Below are 14,740 nucleotides of genomic sequence, written 5' to 3'. Positions count from 1 at the left end.
GGGGCTCTGAGCTTCAACGTGATTGGACTTATTTTCTACATATTTTTCCAACATGTAAAGAGTTTTGAGTTAACAGGCTTTGTTGAAAGTAGGAGACATTCAACCCAAACAAGGGGTTTGAATGTCTCTCATCCCAGGAGACATTTCAACCAAACAAAACGATCTTCTTAATTGAATATTTAGACCCCTGAGAATGTAAACAGGGCAACACTTGGTAGCTGGTAGGCAGATTGGAATCATTCTGTTTTACTAGAACTAAATGCTGTCTCTGGATGAGCCTTGGGCTAGGAGTTTAAAGTCCTGGGGTCCTAGTCTTTGCTCTGCCATTTGGCATTACTGTCTCTTCCAACAACTATAAAACAGGGAAAAATCTATCCACATTGCCTCTTCTTCACAGCAATAAGTAAAAGAATGATTCGGTGCCATTTAAACAGGTGCTCTTTGAAAGTTCATCTTTTCCTTAGATTTGAATTATTATAAAGTTAGGATTTTATTTTGGAGTGACAAAACAAAAAAACATTGTAGGGTGGTTTTACCTATAGCAATTTTTTCTCAGTCATTTATATATCCTAAAGAATTCCTGGGTATGTTGACAATACGGGGAGAGTAAAGCAAAGTACAGCCAAGAAAAGCGGAGACACTGGAAGATGATATGACCAAAGCCTTTGGAAGAACAAACCAAAGCAGCTAATAAAGCTGTTTTTCCAAAACTTCAGCCCAGACTTCAAAAGACGCACAGATGGAAAATGCTTTTACACACAAAATTCTTTATATAAGACAAGGCTATCGTGACTAAAGGCTGAAATAATGAGTGGAGGTTGAAATTTCACTGTGAAAAGAATTCAGCATCTTTTCAAATTGGCAGCAACACATCATTTTAGTTACTCCAGTACTGTGACATCATAAAGTAAAATGGGATTCTTCAGGTATTTATCTTAACATCTTATTTAGATATTTATCTTCATATCAATGTTATAGTGACATAGTGTGGTGATACAATGAGCAAATATTGAGAGATTCTTTTCTTTTTAAGAGAATGGGAATAATCATTACATAATATTTCCCGATTTAAAAAAATCCGAAGTAGTGCAGAAGATAAATCAGTTTCATTACAGTTAATCCTTGTAATAAAAATTTTGAGTTTTCACTGTGTTAAAAGAGAAGAGTTTGTAGGTCCAACGATGGACAAATTATCTTATTATGCACGTAAATATTTTAAAGAGAACAACTCATATTGGAAGTGTTTTCTTTTACTATACGTTTATCGTGTGCCCTGACCCCCCAACCCCCCACCCCCCAAAAAAAAACACATTTAACAAGTTTGTGTCAGGTAGCCAACCAAACTTAGGGGTCTCTGAAGGGAAAGATAAAGTGTGTTCATGTTTTCCATTACTTTCTTTTCTGGAATGAAAAGAAAGAGGACAACGAAGAGGACCCACAATCTCTAAATCAAATAATAAAAAAACACATCACCGGGAAGCTACAACCAGACGACATCTAATAACCAGAGCCAGCAAACTCTCCCCCGACGTCGTTAAGAAGCAGGGCAGCCGAAATACAAGTTAGAGCCGATTCTTGACGTGGCTCGAGGATTTAAATAGTTTCCCCAGACCTCCCTTGGGAATTAATAAAACACCAATCATGCTTTCGGGCAAATAATTCACACCCCATCGGACTGCAAGCTGCAATGAATTCCTGAAATGTTCCTGTGCGTTTTCGCTGCTACAGAATTTGAGGAAGGAAAAAGAAGAGAGAGAAAGGGGGGTGGGGGTGGGCAAAGAGAGAGAGAACGAGAGACCGGGCGCCACAGAGGGAGTTTAGGCCACAAGCTCCTCCATGCAAAAGTTCCAGAACTCGCTTCCACTGGAAACTCGTCCCCGGGAGAAGTTGGGACTGCGCGCTCTCCGCGCCTCGGCCGGGTCCCGGCTGGGGATACTTACTGGGCTGAGCCAACTTTGCTCTCTCTCTTCCCGAGCACTTTCGCAGGCTTTGGGTCTTCCACATCTTGCTGTAGTTCGGTCATCCGGGCAGTGTGCGGAGGACACCTCGCGACCTCCGCGCCCCGGGATCCCCCTGCGAGTCGCGGCGCCCCAAGCCCGGGGCTCAGGCCAAGCGAGCCGCGCCGCGCCCAGCCCCGCGCCCAGCCCCGCGCCCGCCGCCGCCGCCCGGCGCATCCAGGCCCGCCGAGCTCTCGGGGCCGCCGACCTGGACACGTCCGAGCCCGCGCGATTGGTCCGACCCGGCGTGGAAAGACCGGGGGGGTGGGGGGGGAGGGAAGGGGAGGGTCAAAGTCAAGGGCCAGCCTCCTTCCCCAGCCCCGGAGGCAGAGGAAGAGAAAATGGAAACCTGTTCAACTAGTCTTTCTGGGAGCGGAAGCTAATTGGCCAAGCAGGTGAAGCATTTGCCTAATAAGGGACAATATAGTTAGCCTTCTGATAAATTGGGCTTTTTTTTCCTATCTGACTGTAACAGGGGAATTTTTAAACAGGGCAGCCGGCTGAGCGGGGCTTTCTCCCACACAGATGTATCGTGTGGGCTGGTCTGTGCTTCATCCTAAATTATTCAGACAGGATATTGGCTCATTGAGGACTCCTTTCGTCCTTAAACAATAAGTCTGCTCAATTTTTTATGGGGGAGTAACAAAGGTAATATGAAGTAGTTGCCTTTAGTGGTTGCCTGGTTAACTCTTCCTACTAATATGGGGGCAGGGGAGAGAAGCCATCGTCAAAATCTCATTAGCACCTTCCTTGCTGTGCGCCCAGCCAACACCAGGAACGCCTACTCTTCCCCCTTTTGCTGAGATTTTGACTTGATGGTTTTGCCTAAGGTTTTTCATTTGACGTATCTATTCACTCATTCCACAAATTTTTGAGAGGCTTTGTTCTAAACATTGACTTGTAGCAAATAATGTTTGTGTTGGTGGTTTACTAATTCTCCAGGGAGTAGTTGAGAGGAAGAATAACTAGTATAAAACCTTATGGTCGGGCGGCGCCTGTGGCTCAGTCGGTAGATGCACCGGCCCCATATACCGAGGGTGGCGGGTTCAATCCCGGCCCCGGCCAAACTGCAACCAAAAAATAGCCGGGCGTTGTGGCGGGCGCCTGTAGTCCCAGCTACTCGGGAGGCTGAGGCAAGAGAATCGCGTAAGCCCAGGAGTTGGAGGTTGCTGTGAGCTGTGTGAGGCCACGGCACTCTACCGAGGGCCATAAAGTGAGACTCTGTTTCTACAAAAAAAAAAGAAAACACCTTATGGTCAGAAGCCTGACTTTACTTTGGAACAATTACAAATAGCACTAGTTGAGCATGGCGTACCGGGGAAGAAATTACTAACTCCACTTTCCAAGGTTTCCTTATTCCCTGTCCATATAATATATAAAAAATATATAATACATATATCATAATATGTATTTACCATTAGGCTGAGAGAACTAAAGCATCTTTTTGTAGCCTGCTTGCTCTAAAAGTGATTCTCATGACACTTGAAAAGTAAGTAAAAGAAAAAGAGTTTACATAAATTCCAAAGAGCTGGCCTGGTCAAGTCTCTCCCTCTTTATTTTCTTTCTGACCATTAATGTTCTTCCTGTGGAGCATACTGGGGTGAGGGGAAGTGGGAAGGCTCTGGGGGGCCTGGAAGCTTGGAAGTTGTCTCTTTGGTGCCCAGAGCTGAATCTTCCTGGGAACATTCCTGATACCTTCACCTCCAGGTCTCATTTTTAGATCCTCACTCTACTCAGGACAGGGGCAGGCTTGGAATATAGATGAGGTTGTCAAATTCTGAATAGTGAATCTGTCCACATATCCTAGGTGCCCTCCAAGCCACCATTATGGAGGTTAGACCAGACTGACTTTTTACCCCCAAGTAATTTTTTATTGTGGTAAAATATACATAATTGTTATCATTATTGGTAAGTGTACAATTCAGTTGCATTAAATGCATTCACAGTGTTGCCATCACCACTATCTATACCCCAAACTTCATGATTCTCAACACTAACTTCCCATTAAACAGTGGCTCCCATAAAACTCATTAAACAATAATTCCCTTTCCCATGCCTCGTTCCAGCAGTTGGTAAGTTCTATTTTGCCTCTGTCTCTATGAATTTATGTTTTCTAGACATGTAATTGGAATCATACAGTATTTTTCCTTTGTGACTGGCTTATTTCACTCAGCATAATGTTTTCAAGGTCCATCCATCTTATGGCACAGATCAAAATTTTATTCCTTTTTTTGACTGAGTAGTATTCCACTATATAGATACACTATATTTTGTTTATCTGTTCATCTGTTGATGGACATTTGGGTTGTTTCTACCCTTTGTCTATTGTGAACAGTCCTGCTGTGAACATGAGTGTACAGATGCCTGTTTGAGTCCTGGCTTTCAATTCTTTTGGATATATGCCTAGGAGAAGATTTGTTGGGTCATATGGTAGTCTAGAAACTGTGGTCAGGGCTCCTTTGGTGTAAATAATGGCAAGTGTTCAGCATGACCTGGCATGGGCTTATGGCTCAATTAAAGAACACTTAGGGCTGGGTGCAGTGGCTTGTGCCTATAATCCTAGCACTCTGGGAGGCCTAAGCAGTAGGATTAATTGAGAGAGGAGTTTGAGACCAACCTTAGCAAGAGTGTGATCCTGTCTCTACTAAAAGTAGACAAATTAGCTGGGCACCATGGCTTATGCCTGTAGTCCCCGCTACTTGTGAGGCTGAGTCAGGAGAATGGCTTGAGCCCAGGAGTTTGAGGTTGCTGTGAGTTATCATGATACCTTTGCACTCTAGCCTAGGCTCCAGAGAGAGACTCTTATCTCAAAAAAAAAAAAACGCAGTCAGATACGCTGGACTGGTTCAAAGTTCTTTAGTGTATGGGAGGAGGCCTTCCAGTTGTGTGGTTTTCAAGTGAGAAAGAGCTTGAGCAGTTAAGGGGGAAGGTGGGGCAGATGGTGAAAAATAGCAGATGGCCTTTTCCTAGAGTGGGAGGAGTTAGAAAGGGGCAAGTACACTGCATTTTTTTTTACCTACTGACATTTGCTTATGTTTAAAAGACACCTGTCAAATAGCTGCCTAATTTGTTTATTCTTGGAGCTATTACACAATAAAATGAAATACAGTATTTAAAAGGCATTTGCAGACAAACACTAGGGAAAGTATCATCTTTGTGTGATAAAGCAGAGATATAAAATTCTGCCTAAAATATTGATATTGCACCAATAAGAGACACTACTTGTCCTCCTTCAAGCCTCTGTAAATTTAAATTTTTGCTTCTAATATCAAAAAAGAGTTCTGGTGATACTTTTTTCCCACTTACTGAAACAGCTTTGGTAGGAAATGCCTAACATTTCACCTTGAAGGAGGTAGGAGTTTCTATTCAAATAACTTAGGATATTGGTCAGGAGTTGGTTTCTTTTCCCCAGTGATCAGATATATTGTGTGTCTGTCCATAGTCTTGGGGGCAAAGTCCGAATAGTGAGTTTGGAGATTTGAGTGGAAAAATTTGCTTGCAACATATGGCCAGATGGTTACCTAATTTATAACAGGTGGCAGGGTAAGTGTTTAATAGCTGCTATCAATATAGGTCATGTATCTTCACATGCCTGTAATTTCATGCATATTTTCTGATGACAAACTTTAGAAGATGTTGATGGCCTTATCAAAATGAAGCCTGGAAGCTCTGTAATAACTATGCCAGATAGAATTCCAAGGATTCTTATTAGATTAGTCATGTTTTCAGTTAAGGTCAATATCCAAAGGAGAATATAGAAAAAAAAAATTGAGAATTTAGAAGAAAGCCATAGAGCAACATTGAAGAACTTACTTTTAAAACTTTTTTTTTTTTTAATGTTTTAAGAACGAGAGTTTAGAACAATTACCAGAAGGGGCATCTTTATTGAATGAGTTTTGCCAAATATGAAGAAAAGTTCCCAGTGACTACAACCACCTGATACTCGAAGGGGAACCTATAGTAGAATTTGGAATCTTCTACCCTGGAGGTCTTGGAAAATAAGATTAAAAAAAAAACAATAGAGTGGTTTTAAATATATATATATATTTTTTTTTTGTAGAGACCGAGTCTCACGGTACTGCCCTTGGAGTGCCGAGGCGTCACATGGCTCACAGCAACCTCTAACTCTTGGGCTTACGCGATTCTCTTGCCTCAGCCTCCGGAGTAGAGTAGCTGGGACTACAGGCGCCCCCCACAACGCTCGGCTATTTTTTTTGTTGTTGTTGTTGCCGTTTGGCCGGGGCTGGATTTGAACCCGCCACCCTCGGCATATGGGGCTGGCGCCCTACTCACTGAGCCACAGGCGCCGCCCTGGTTTTAAATATTTTAAAACAATATTTCCCAAGCCCAGTGATACTGTAGATTGGGATGTTTGAAATATTCTGTTTTTCTCCCTGGAGATGAAGCAAACACTTAGCACTTGTTTTGAGAGGACCAGGCAAGACTGGTAAGGAGTTGCTGGACTAGGGGCTCAGTGAAATCTGGCTCAGTGAAAAAGCAGAGGAAATTTTTAAAAATACTCTGCTAGTTCAAAACTCATTTTAAAAATTAAGATAAATGATGCTACGTAAATAATAAACTAAAATCTATCCCCAAATTTTAAAATACATGTCTATTTTCTATATGGCAAATGTTACAGATCACAGCATGAGAAAAGGGAAGGCCTCTAAGACCATCTGGACTGTGGTTTTCACCCTGGGATCCAAGGGAGTCCAGAACTCTTTGGTCTTGTGAGGGGAGACCTGACACTTAAACATAGGTCTTCTCACTGCAGTCCCTGTCTTTTTCTACTACCCCCACACAGGCTCTCTTGCTTACATTAGAACTCTCCCACTGTATCTGTTTCACCTATTGGTATACTGTCTTAATTTCTATTAGGTCTGCCACACACTAAACAAAATGAAAAAACCAAAAGCCCACCATCGTTTTTCTTTTTTTTTTTTATTTTATTTTTTTTTTCAATTTTTTTTTTTTTTTTTTGCAGTTTTTGGCCGGGGCTGGGTTTGAACCCACCACCTCCAGCATGTGGGGCTGGTGCCCTACTCCTTTGAGCCACAGGCGCTGCCCCCTACCATCGTTTTTCAATGAAGAGCCTGAACTAGAGAGAGATGTGGCCCCATGAGGGCAAAATCTTTTATTGGAGTGATTGTAGGGTTGTAGTTGAATAGTGCAAAATGCATATTTTTTACATACACCTTGTAAGAGAGTGTGTTGGGGAGAAAGCCCATCATATTCAGGTGTGAATATCATGTTTGTGGAGTAAAGAAATGTTTGAATCTAGAGTTATCTTTGGTGATTGCATTTCACAATGATCTATTGCTGCCTCACTAACCACATCAACACTCTTCGCTTAAAATAATAATTATTACCTTTCATGAGTTTGAGAATTGAGTAGGCTCAGCTGGATGGTTGTTACTTGCTGTCTCTAATACACTTGCAGTCCGACAGAGGCCTCGAAGAGCTGAATACATATGCCAGATCAAGTTTTTACTCCCAGGTTTGGGGCTTCAGCTGGAAGAACCAGAAGAGCTGAGGGATAGCTGAGCTTTTCAGTCTCTGTGTGGCAATCCACGTGGCTAGCTTTGACTTCCTCAGCATGGCAGTCTCAGTATAGTTGGATTTTTTTTCTTGTTGGCTGGCTTCCTCCAGTCTGTATGTCTATAACACCAAGGTAGAATCTGCAAGGCATTCTTTTTTTTTTTTTAATGTGCTTTTTATTTTCTTTTTTATTAAATCATAAACACATAGATCATGTATACATTAATGCATTTATGGGGTACAATGTTCTGATTTCATATAGAATTAGTAATGCTTACATCACACTTGTTAATATATACCTAATCTCATTTACTTAGTTATTGTGTTAAGACATTTATACTCTATACTAATAGATCCGACATGTACCCTTGCATTATGCACCATAGGTGTGATCCCACCATTCACTCTCCCTTGATCTGACCTTCCCTCTCTGTTCCCCCCCCCACCTCCCTCCTTCATCTTGGGCCATAGTTGAGATCTATTCTTCATATGAAAGTGTGAGTGATTATAAATTGGTTTCATAATAGTACTGAGTACATTGGATATTTTCCTTACATTCTTGAGATACTTTACTAAGTAGGATATGTTCCAGCTCTATCCATGTAAATGTGAAAGAGGTAAAGTCTCCATCTTTTTTTTTTTTTTTTTTTTGCAGTTTCTGGCTGGGGCTGGGCTTGAACCTGCCACCCCTGGCATATGGGACCAGTGCCCTACTCCTTTGAGCCACAGGCACCACCCAAGTCTCCATCTTTTTTAAGGCTGCATAATGTTCCACCGTATACATATACCACTATTTATTAATCCATTCATGGGTCAATGGGCACTTGGGCTTCTTCCATGACTTGGCTATTATGAATTGAGCGACAGCAAACAATCCGGTGCAAGTATCTTTGTTATAAAGTGATTTTTGGTCTTTTGGATATACACCTAGTAGAGGAATTGCAGAACCAAACGGCAGGTCTACTTTTAGATTCCCTGAGTATTCTCCATACTTCTTTCCAAAAGGGGCGTATTAGCTTGCACTCTCACCAGCAGTGCAGAAGTGTTCCCTTTTCTCTACAACCACGCCAACATCTGTAGTTTTTGGATTTTGTCATATGAGCCACTCTTACTGGAGTTAGATGATATCTTGAAGTGGTTTTGATTTGCACTTCTCTGATAATTAAAGATGATGAGCATTTTTTCATATGTCTGCAGGCCGTGCGCCTATCATCTTCAAAGACGCTTCTGTTCAAGTCCCTTGCCCATATGAAATGGGATTACTTGTTCTTTTCTTATTAATTGCAAGGCATTCTTTTAGCATTGGAGGTCAGGCAGATTCACCTATGCTACATTCTGTGGGTCAAAGGTGAACCATAGGGCCAGATTCAAGATGAGAAGACAGTGTAAGATATGAATTCCAGAAGGTATAGTTCACTGGGGGCCATCTGGGGAGACCAGATACCAACCACAGAGCAGATAATAGTTGGGCCGTCTGAATGTAGATGGTTTGTCCTTGGGGATGCGTAGAATGGACATTTCTAGCAGCACTGTTCTAAAGGCTTGGGATATGGAAATGAACAAAACAAGCCAAAACCATGCTGTGTGGCTCTTATATTCTAGTGGGAAAGACTAAAATTGGAAAAGTACATAAATAACACCTTTTCAATAGATAAGAGATACAGAGAAAGTAAAATAGAAAAGGCCAAAGAGGGAGAAAGGACTATTTACACGGGCAGATCAGGGAAGCTTCTTTGAGAGGTGATATCTTGGCTGAGCTTTGAATGAGGAGCAGGAAGCCATGTAAAGATTTGGTTGCAAAGCTGGGTAGCCAGAGGGAATAGCAAAGTAGAGACCCTCAGGCAAGACTAAACTTGGCACATTTTAGGAACAGCAAGAAGGCTTCTGTTCTCCACTGTGCTGGAGTGGAAGGAGGCAGGAGAGGGTTGGTGTCTCACAGAATAGTACCTTTTCTGTCCATTTGTTTATCTGTCCTCTCCCACAAGAATGGAATCTTTTCATAAACAAGGACCTTGTTTTTGATGTTCACCACTGTATCCGTAGTGCTTGGTTCTTGTTTGATGTGCTATAAATATTTTTGAGTCAATGACTCGTTGGGTGTTTCTAACCACTGATTTTTAGTCATACTCCTCTGGAACTCTAACTGCCCTGAGATGTTCTAACGTTCAAAATCTGTCTTTTCATTAAGTTATCTGTGTATCTACCCCTAAACCTGACCAACACTGTTTCCTTTCTTTCTTTTTTTACAGTTTTTGGCCAGGGCTGGGTTTGAACCCGCCACCTCCGGCATATGAGGCTGGCACCCTACCCCTTTGAGCCACAGGTACCGCCCCCTGAGGTGTTCTGATGTTGAAGAATACTGGTCTTTTTTCTTTCTTACACATTACAGAGGAAAATAAAAAGTGAGTGAAAAAGATATGTAACAAAATCCTTCTCCCTTCTCAACCTAGAAAAGAAAACCTTGGGCTCATGGTATTTGTCACATGTTGGCTAGCTGAGTGCGAGTGCCCCAAACAGATCAGAAAGGTCCCATGACTCCTTGATGGTCTTGGTTTGGGGCAAATCCAAGAATCACTGTTTATAATCCACAGGCAATAATTTAGAGTTAAAGAATATCTTGTATTTTCTTAGAGAAACATTTCATACAGCTACTTCCTTTCCTTGTTTTGGGAACTAATAGTAACACCATCAATATTAGGACTGGTCTTTCTCTCTCCTCCCACCATGATTTGGCATGTTGTTTTTCTCCCTATGAAATGTTTTGACAACGCAGTTCATGCATGGCAATAGAAACATCGTTCTCAAGCAGTGAATTTTTCATTGTAGTTAAGGTAGTTTCTGCATATTACATGTTTTCTATCACTTACATTGCATGCTTTTTATTGTTTATTCTGACTTTTCCTTTTGTAAAATATATCTTCATTTTCTTTATTTGGCAGTTCCTATTAGCGTTTTGTTACCTTCTAATCATTTCTTTATATAGCACTATTCAATTTTTAAAAAATTTATTTTTTTTTCTCCTTTTCTTTCTTTCTTTTTTTTGAGACAGAATCTCATTCCATTGCCCCAGGTAGAGTGCCAGGGCATCATCACAGCTCACAGCAACCTCAGACTCGTGGGCTCAAGAAATCCTCTTGCCTTAGTCTCCCGAGGAGCTGGGACTACAGGGACCTGCCACAACGCCTGACTGTTTTTTCTATTTTTAATGGAGACGGGGGTCTTGCTCTTGCTTAGGCTGTACTTGAACTCCTGAGCTCAGATGATTCCCCCACCTTGACCTCCCAGAGTGCTAGGATTATAGGTGTGAGCCACTGAGCCCAGCCTTAAAAATCTTTTCTAACAAGTCAGTTGAAATAAGGAAAGAAGAAAGGAACAAGAGAGAAGGGAATGCAGAAGGTTCCTCAGGCAAATAAGAAAGTGTTTCTACTTCTCCTAAGTTGCTACACTTTTACTTTAATTTCACTTTTTGGTTAAATCTTATTCATTTGAGGCAAATTCTATTGGCCTCCCTGCTGCCCTCCCTCCTTCTCTCTACTTTTCCTTCTTTCCTGGCTTCCTTCCTTCCAACAAATATTTTTTGGATGCCTTTTATGTGCCAGCTGTATTTTGAGTGATGGAGATATAAATAAATAAAATAAATAAGCACAATGCTTGCTGTGAGTTTGCAGACCAGTAGGAAAAACATAACAATAAACACATGCTTACAAATCATACCTACACAGAACCTTAGTCAAAAACTGTCGTGTTTTGATATCACAATTGGAAGTTGGTGCCCGGTAACACTGTGGTATCAAATGGGAAGAAGGGGAAAGGGCTGGCCATTGGACGCTTTGTATTTTTCAGCTGGGGTTACATACAAGCCGCTCTCTCGGCCCTATCCCCCCACCCACATCCATACAACTTTTAGAAAAGGCCCTAGGCTGAAAGTCCGGAGAACTGGGCTGGCGTCCACGCTCTGTGCTTTGTGTTGGAATGTGATTCTATTAATGGAAAATGGCACTGAAATCACAGCTGCTGGCCCTAAGGAAAGGACACAGACCACATAGCTGTAGTAATATCACATTTTTCTCATTCTATATAGACAAACTATAGGAGTGAGAGGGAAAAATGTTTTACATAGAAATGTTGAATAAACCCATTGTAAAAAATTTAAAGAATTTTCACGAGAGAGTAATTAAGGAAATCTGTTTGCCTGACGAGGTCAATGCATTTACTTCCTTCCTATCTAGGGCTCTGTGCTTTTTGCCTTACTTGCTACTTTTAGGAGTATGCCAGAGGAAAACAGAAAGTTTTCCTGTGTGTTAAGATGACAGACTAATGAACATCAAAATTTAGCTTTTATTTTTAGTAGTGGTCAAGGAAATCAAGTTAAAAATTCATCTATTCATTTGAAAAAAAAAAAAAATTCATCTATTCCAGCCAGCTGCGGCAGTCACGCCTATAATCCTAGCACTCTGGGAGTCTGAGGCAGGTGGCTTGCTTGAGCTCAGGAGTTGGAGACCACCCTGAGCAACAGTGACACCCAGTCTCTAAAAATAGCCAGGTGTTGTGGTGGGTGCCTGTAGTCCCAGCTCCTCAGGAGGCTGAGGCAAGAGGATCACTTGAGCTCAAGAGTCTGAGGTTGCTGTGAGCTATGATGCCATGGCCCTCTATCGAGTGCTACAAAGTGAGACTCTGTCTCAAAACAAAAAAACTAATCATCTTTTCCATTTCAACAAATACATAAGAAGCTCCCTAACAAAAGACGTATCAGAGGGTGATTCAGACTTTGGAAGCATTTGGTCTTACAGAATCCAAAGCCCCCAGATTTTGAACACATAGTTGCATAAATTTATAGGAGACACTACAAAGACTCTAGTGATGAGAGCTGGTGGGAACAGTCTTGGTTTTCAACTGCCCAGTTGTACCCCCCAGGTGGTCCTACAGTGTTTATTATTCTTATGCCCTTGGCTATCTAAGGAATTGTCTGGATTTCTGTGGCATTCTTCCAGGAAACAACTCTTCTTGTTTGAGTTAGTTGAGTGAGTTGTCCTGGAAAGGAGAGAGCCCTGACTGGGAATTAGAATAAGGGAATGGTTAGGAGTCAGACTGAGCTGAGAATCATTTTTTTTTTTTTTTTTTTGTAGAGACAGAGTTTCACTTTTTGGCCCTCGGTAGAGTGCGGTGGCCTCACACAGCTCATAGCTCACAGCTCCAACTCCTGGGCTTAAGCAATTCTCTTGCCTCAGCCTCCTGAGTAGCAGGGACTACAGGTGCCCACCACAACGCCCGGCTATTTTTTGGTTGCAGTTTGGCCGGGGCCAGATTTGAATCCTCCACTCTTGGTATATGGGGCTGGCGCCTTACCGACTGAGCCACAGGCGCCGCCCAGAATCTTTTTTGTTTTTGAAACAGAGTCTCACTATGTCGCTCTTGGTAGAGTGCTGTGGCATCACAGCTCACAGTAACCTCAAACTCTTGAGCTTAAACAATTCTCTTGCCTCAGCCTCCCATGTAGCTGGGACTACAGGCATCTGCTACAACACCCAGCTATTTTTTTGTTTTTCTGTTATTGTTATTATTGTTTAGTGGGAGTGGGCTGGGTTTAAACCCACCAGCCCCAGTGCATGTGGCTGGCACCCTAACCACTGAGCAACGGGTGCTGAACCAGAGCTGAGAATCTTATTCTGCATTTTACTATCTTGGACAAGTGACTTACCTTCTGTTAGGCTCAATTTCCTCATCTGTGGGGGAAAATGTGAATAGTAGTAGCATCTATTTTGTAAAATCATAGGAATATAAAGAGATAATGTGTAATATAAAGAGATAATTAGCACAGTGTAGCAGATGCATAGTAAGCACACAGTTCACATAAACTATTGGTTGTCATCATCACCACATTATTATCCACTGGAGTATTATTTTAACAAATTGAGAATATTGCCCTCCCTTAGTTCATCAGTCCTCAGTATTTAAAGGCAGCCCACAGTGTGTGAAATATTATGTCACTTGCTAAAGAGAGTTATTAAAGATTTGCAAGATGGGACCTCTGTCCCTCCTATACATTTTCAGCCCTATTTAGGCTAGTTTCTTCTTGTCAGATTTAGGGCTGTATCCTTAGATCAGAGATGTTGAGATATTTAGCTTGCTGTATCTCAGCCTTAATCTCCCACATCTCCTTGTTTGTTTTCCTCTCTCAGATGTTTTTGTCACTACAAAAGCTTTAAGTTAACTAGTAAAAGGGTCATTAGGCTTAAAAGTTAATCAGTATTAGCACTAATGGAGTGGAGGGTTGTAACAGGATGACTATGTGTCCCGGTTCGCTTGGGATGGTCCTGATTTTTAGTCCTACTATTGTGGCATAGTTGTAATAGAGTTTCCTTTCATTCTCAAAAGGTATGCCTATTTGTAAAATTTACTGATAGCCCATCTATAATAGTGACCAAATTGAAATGTATTGTTTCAGCACCTAACAGTCCAAAATCTTGGATCTGATTGCCATGTTACTGAGTAGGCTACTCTCTGTCACTTGAAATTTATCAGAAGGGTTAAGATAAAAACAAATGAATACAAGATGGCCAGGTGCAGCGGCTCATGCCTGTAATCCCAGCACTTGGGAGGTCCAGGTAGGTGGATTGCTTGATCTCAGGAGTTCGAAACCAACTTAAGCAAGAGCAAGACCCCATTTCTAAAAAAATAGCTGGACATTGTAGTGGGTCCTGTAGTCCCAGCTACTAGGGAGGCTGAGGCAAGAGGACCACTTGAGCCCAAGAGTTTGAGGTTGCTGTGAGCTGTGATTCCACTGCACTCTGCCAAGAGTGACTCTGTCTCAAAAAAAAAAGAATGTCAAATTATCACAATTACTAGACAAACAACTCAAGCTCACACTCCATTGATGTAAAATCAGAGGCATACATACACAGAGCTGGTAGAGTCATGACCCAATCAAGAGTTTGAGTCTGGTTGATTTATTGTTATTACTTATCTTGACTTTATTAACCACAAAGCAGAATTTTTGTTCAAACCTCACTGAATCATACTTAATGTTGATACTGAGGTTGCAAACAACCTGGCTTCATTCTCCAGATGTTTTCTTTACCTTATTTACTTTAGAAGAAAAAAATCACTGGTAATCTGACTCTTCCACAGTAAGAATTTGAAGGCTGCCTCTCTTAAGCCCCTGGCTAATTCCTTAGAGCCTTGGGTATCTAATGGTTACAAAACTT

General features: G+C 41.7%; 1 protein-coding gene and 1 long non-coding RNA gene across 4 annotated transcripts in view; one reads left to right on the top strand and one right to left on the bottom strand.

Moving 5' to 3' along the window:
* GRAMD2B (GRAM domain containing 2B) overlaps positions 1 to 14,740 on the bottom strand; it is a 128,379-nt gene that overhangs the window by 74,698 nt on the left and 38,941 nt on the right. Inside the window, exon 1 of one of the 3 annotated variants that reach the window (XM_053566315.1) lies at positions 1,941 to 2,234. The exons of 1 other annotated variant lie outside the window; for it this stretch is intronic. In XM_053566315.1, the coding sequence (XP_053422290.1) occupies positions 1,941 to 2,023 (83 nt within the window). In that variant the 5' untranslated portion in view covers positions 2,024 to 2,234. Of the gene's footprint in view, positions 1 to 1,940; positions 2,235 to 14,740 lie in introns of those variants that run through there. One more of the 3 variants, XM_053566317.1, reaches the window with a different exon arrangement.
* LOC128568624 (uncharacterized) overlaps positions 2,335 to 14,740 on the top strand; it is a 40,923-nt gene continuing 28,517 nt past the window's right edge. Inside the window, exon 1 of the long non-coding RNA XR_008375184.1 lies at positions 2,335 to 2,392. This is a non-coding gene — a long non-coding RNA (uncharacterized LOC128568624). The remainder of the gene's footprint in view (positions 2,393 to 14,740) is intronic.

Source organism: Nycticebus coucang, chromosome 17, assembly GCF_027406575.1.
Source record: "Nycticebus coucang isolate mNycCou1 chromosome 17, mNycCou1.pri, whole genome shotgun sequence".
Taxonomy (NCBI): domain Eukaryota; kingdom Metazoa; phylum Chordata; class Mammalia; order Primates; family Lorisidae; genus Nycticebus; species Nycticebus coucang.
Note: the sequence above shows the minus strand (reverse complement) of the source record. Positions and strands in the feature narration are given on the sequence as shown.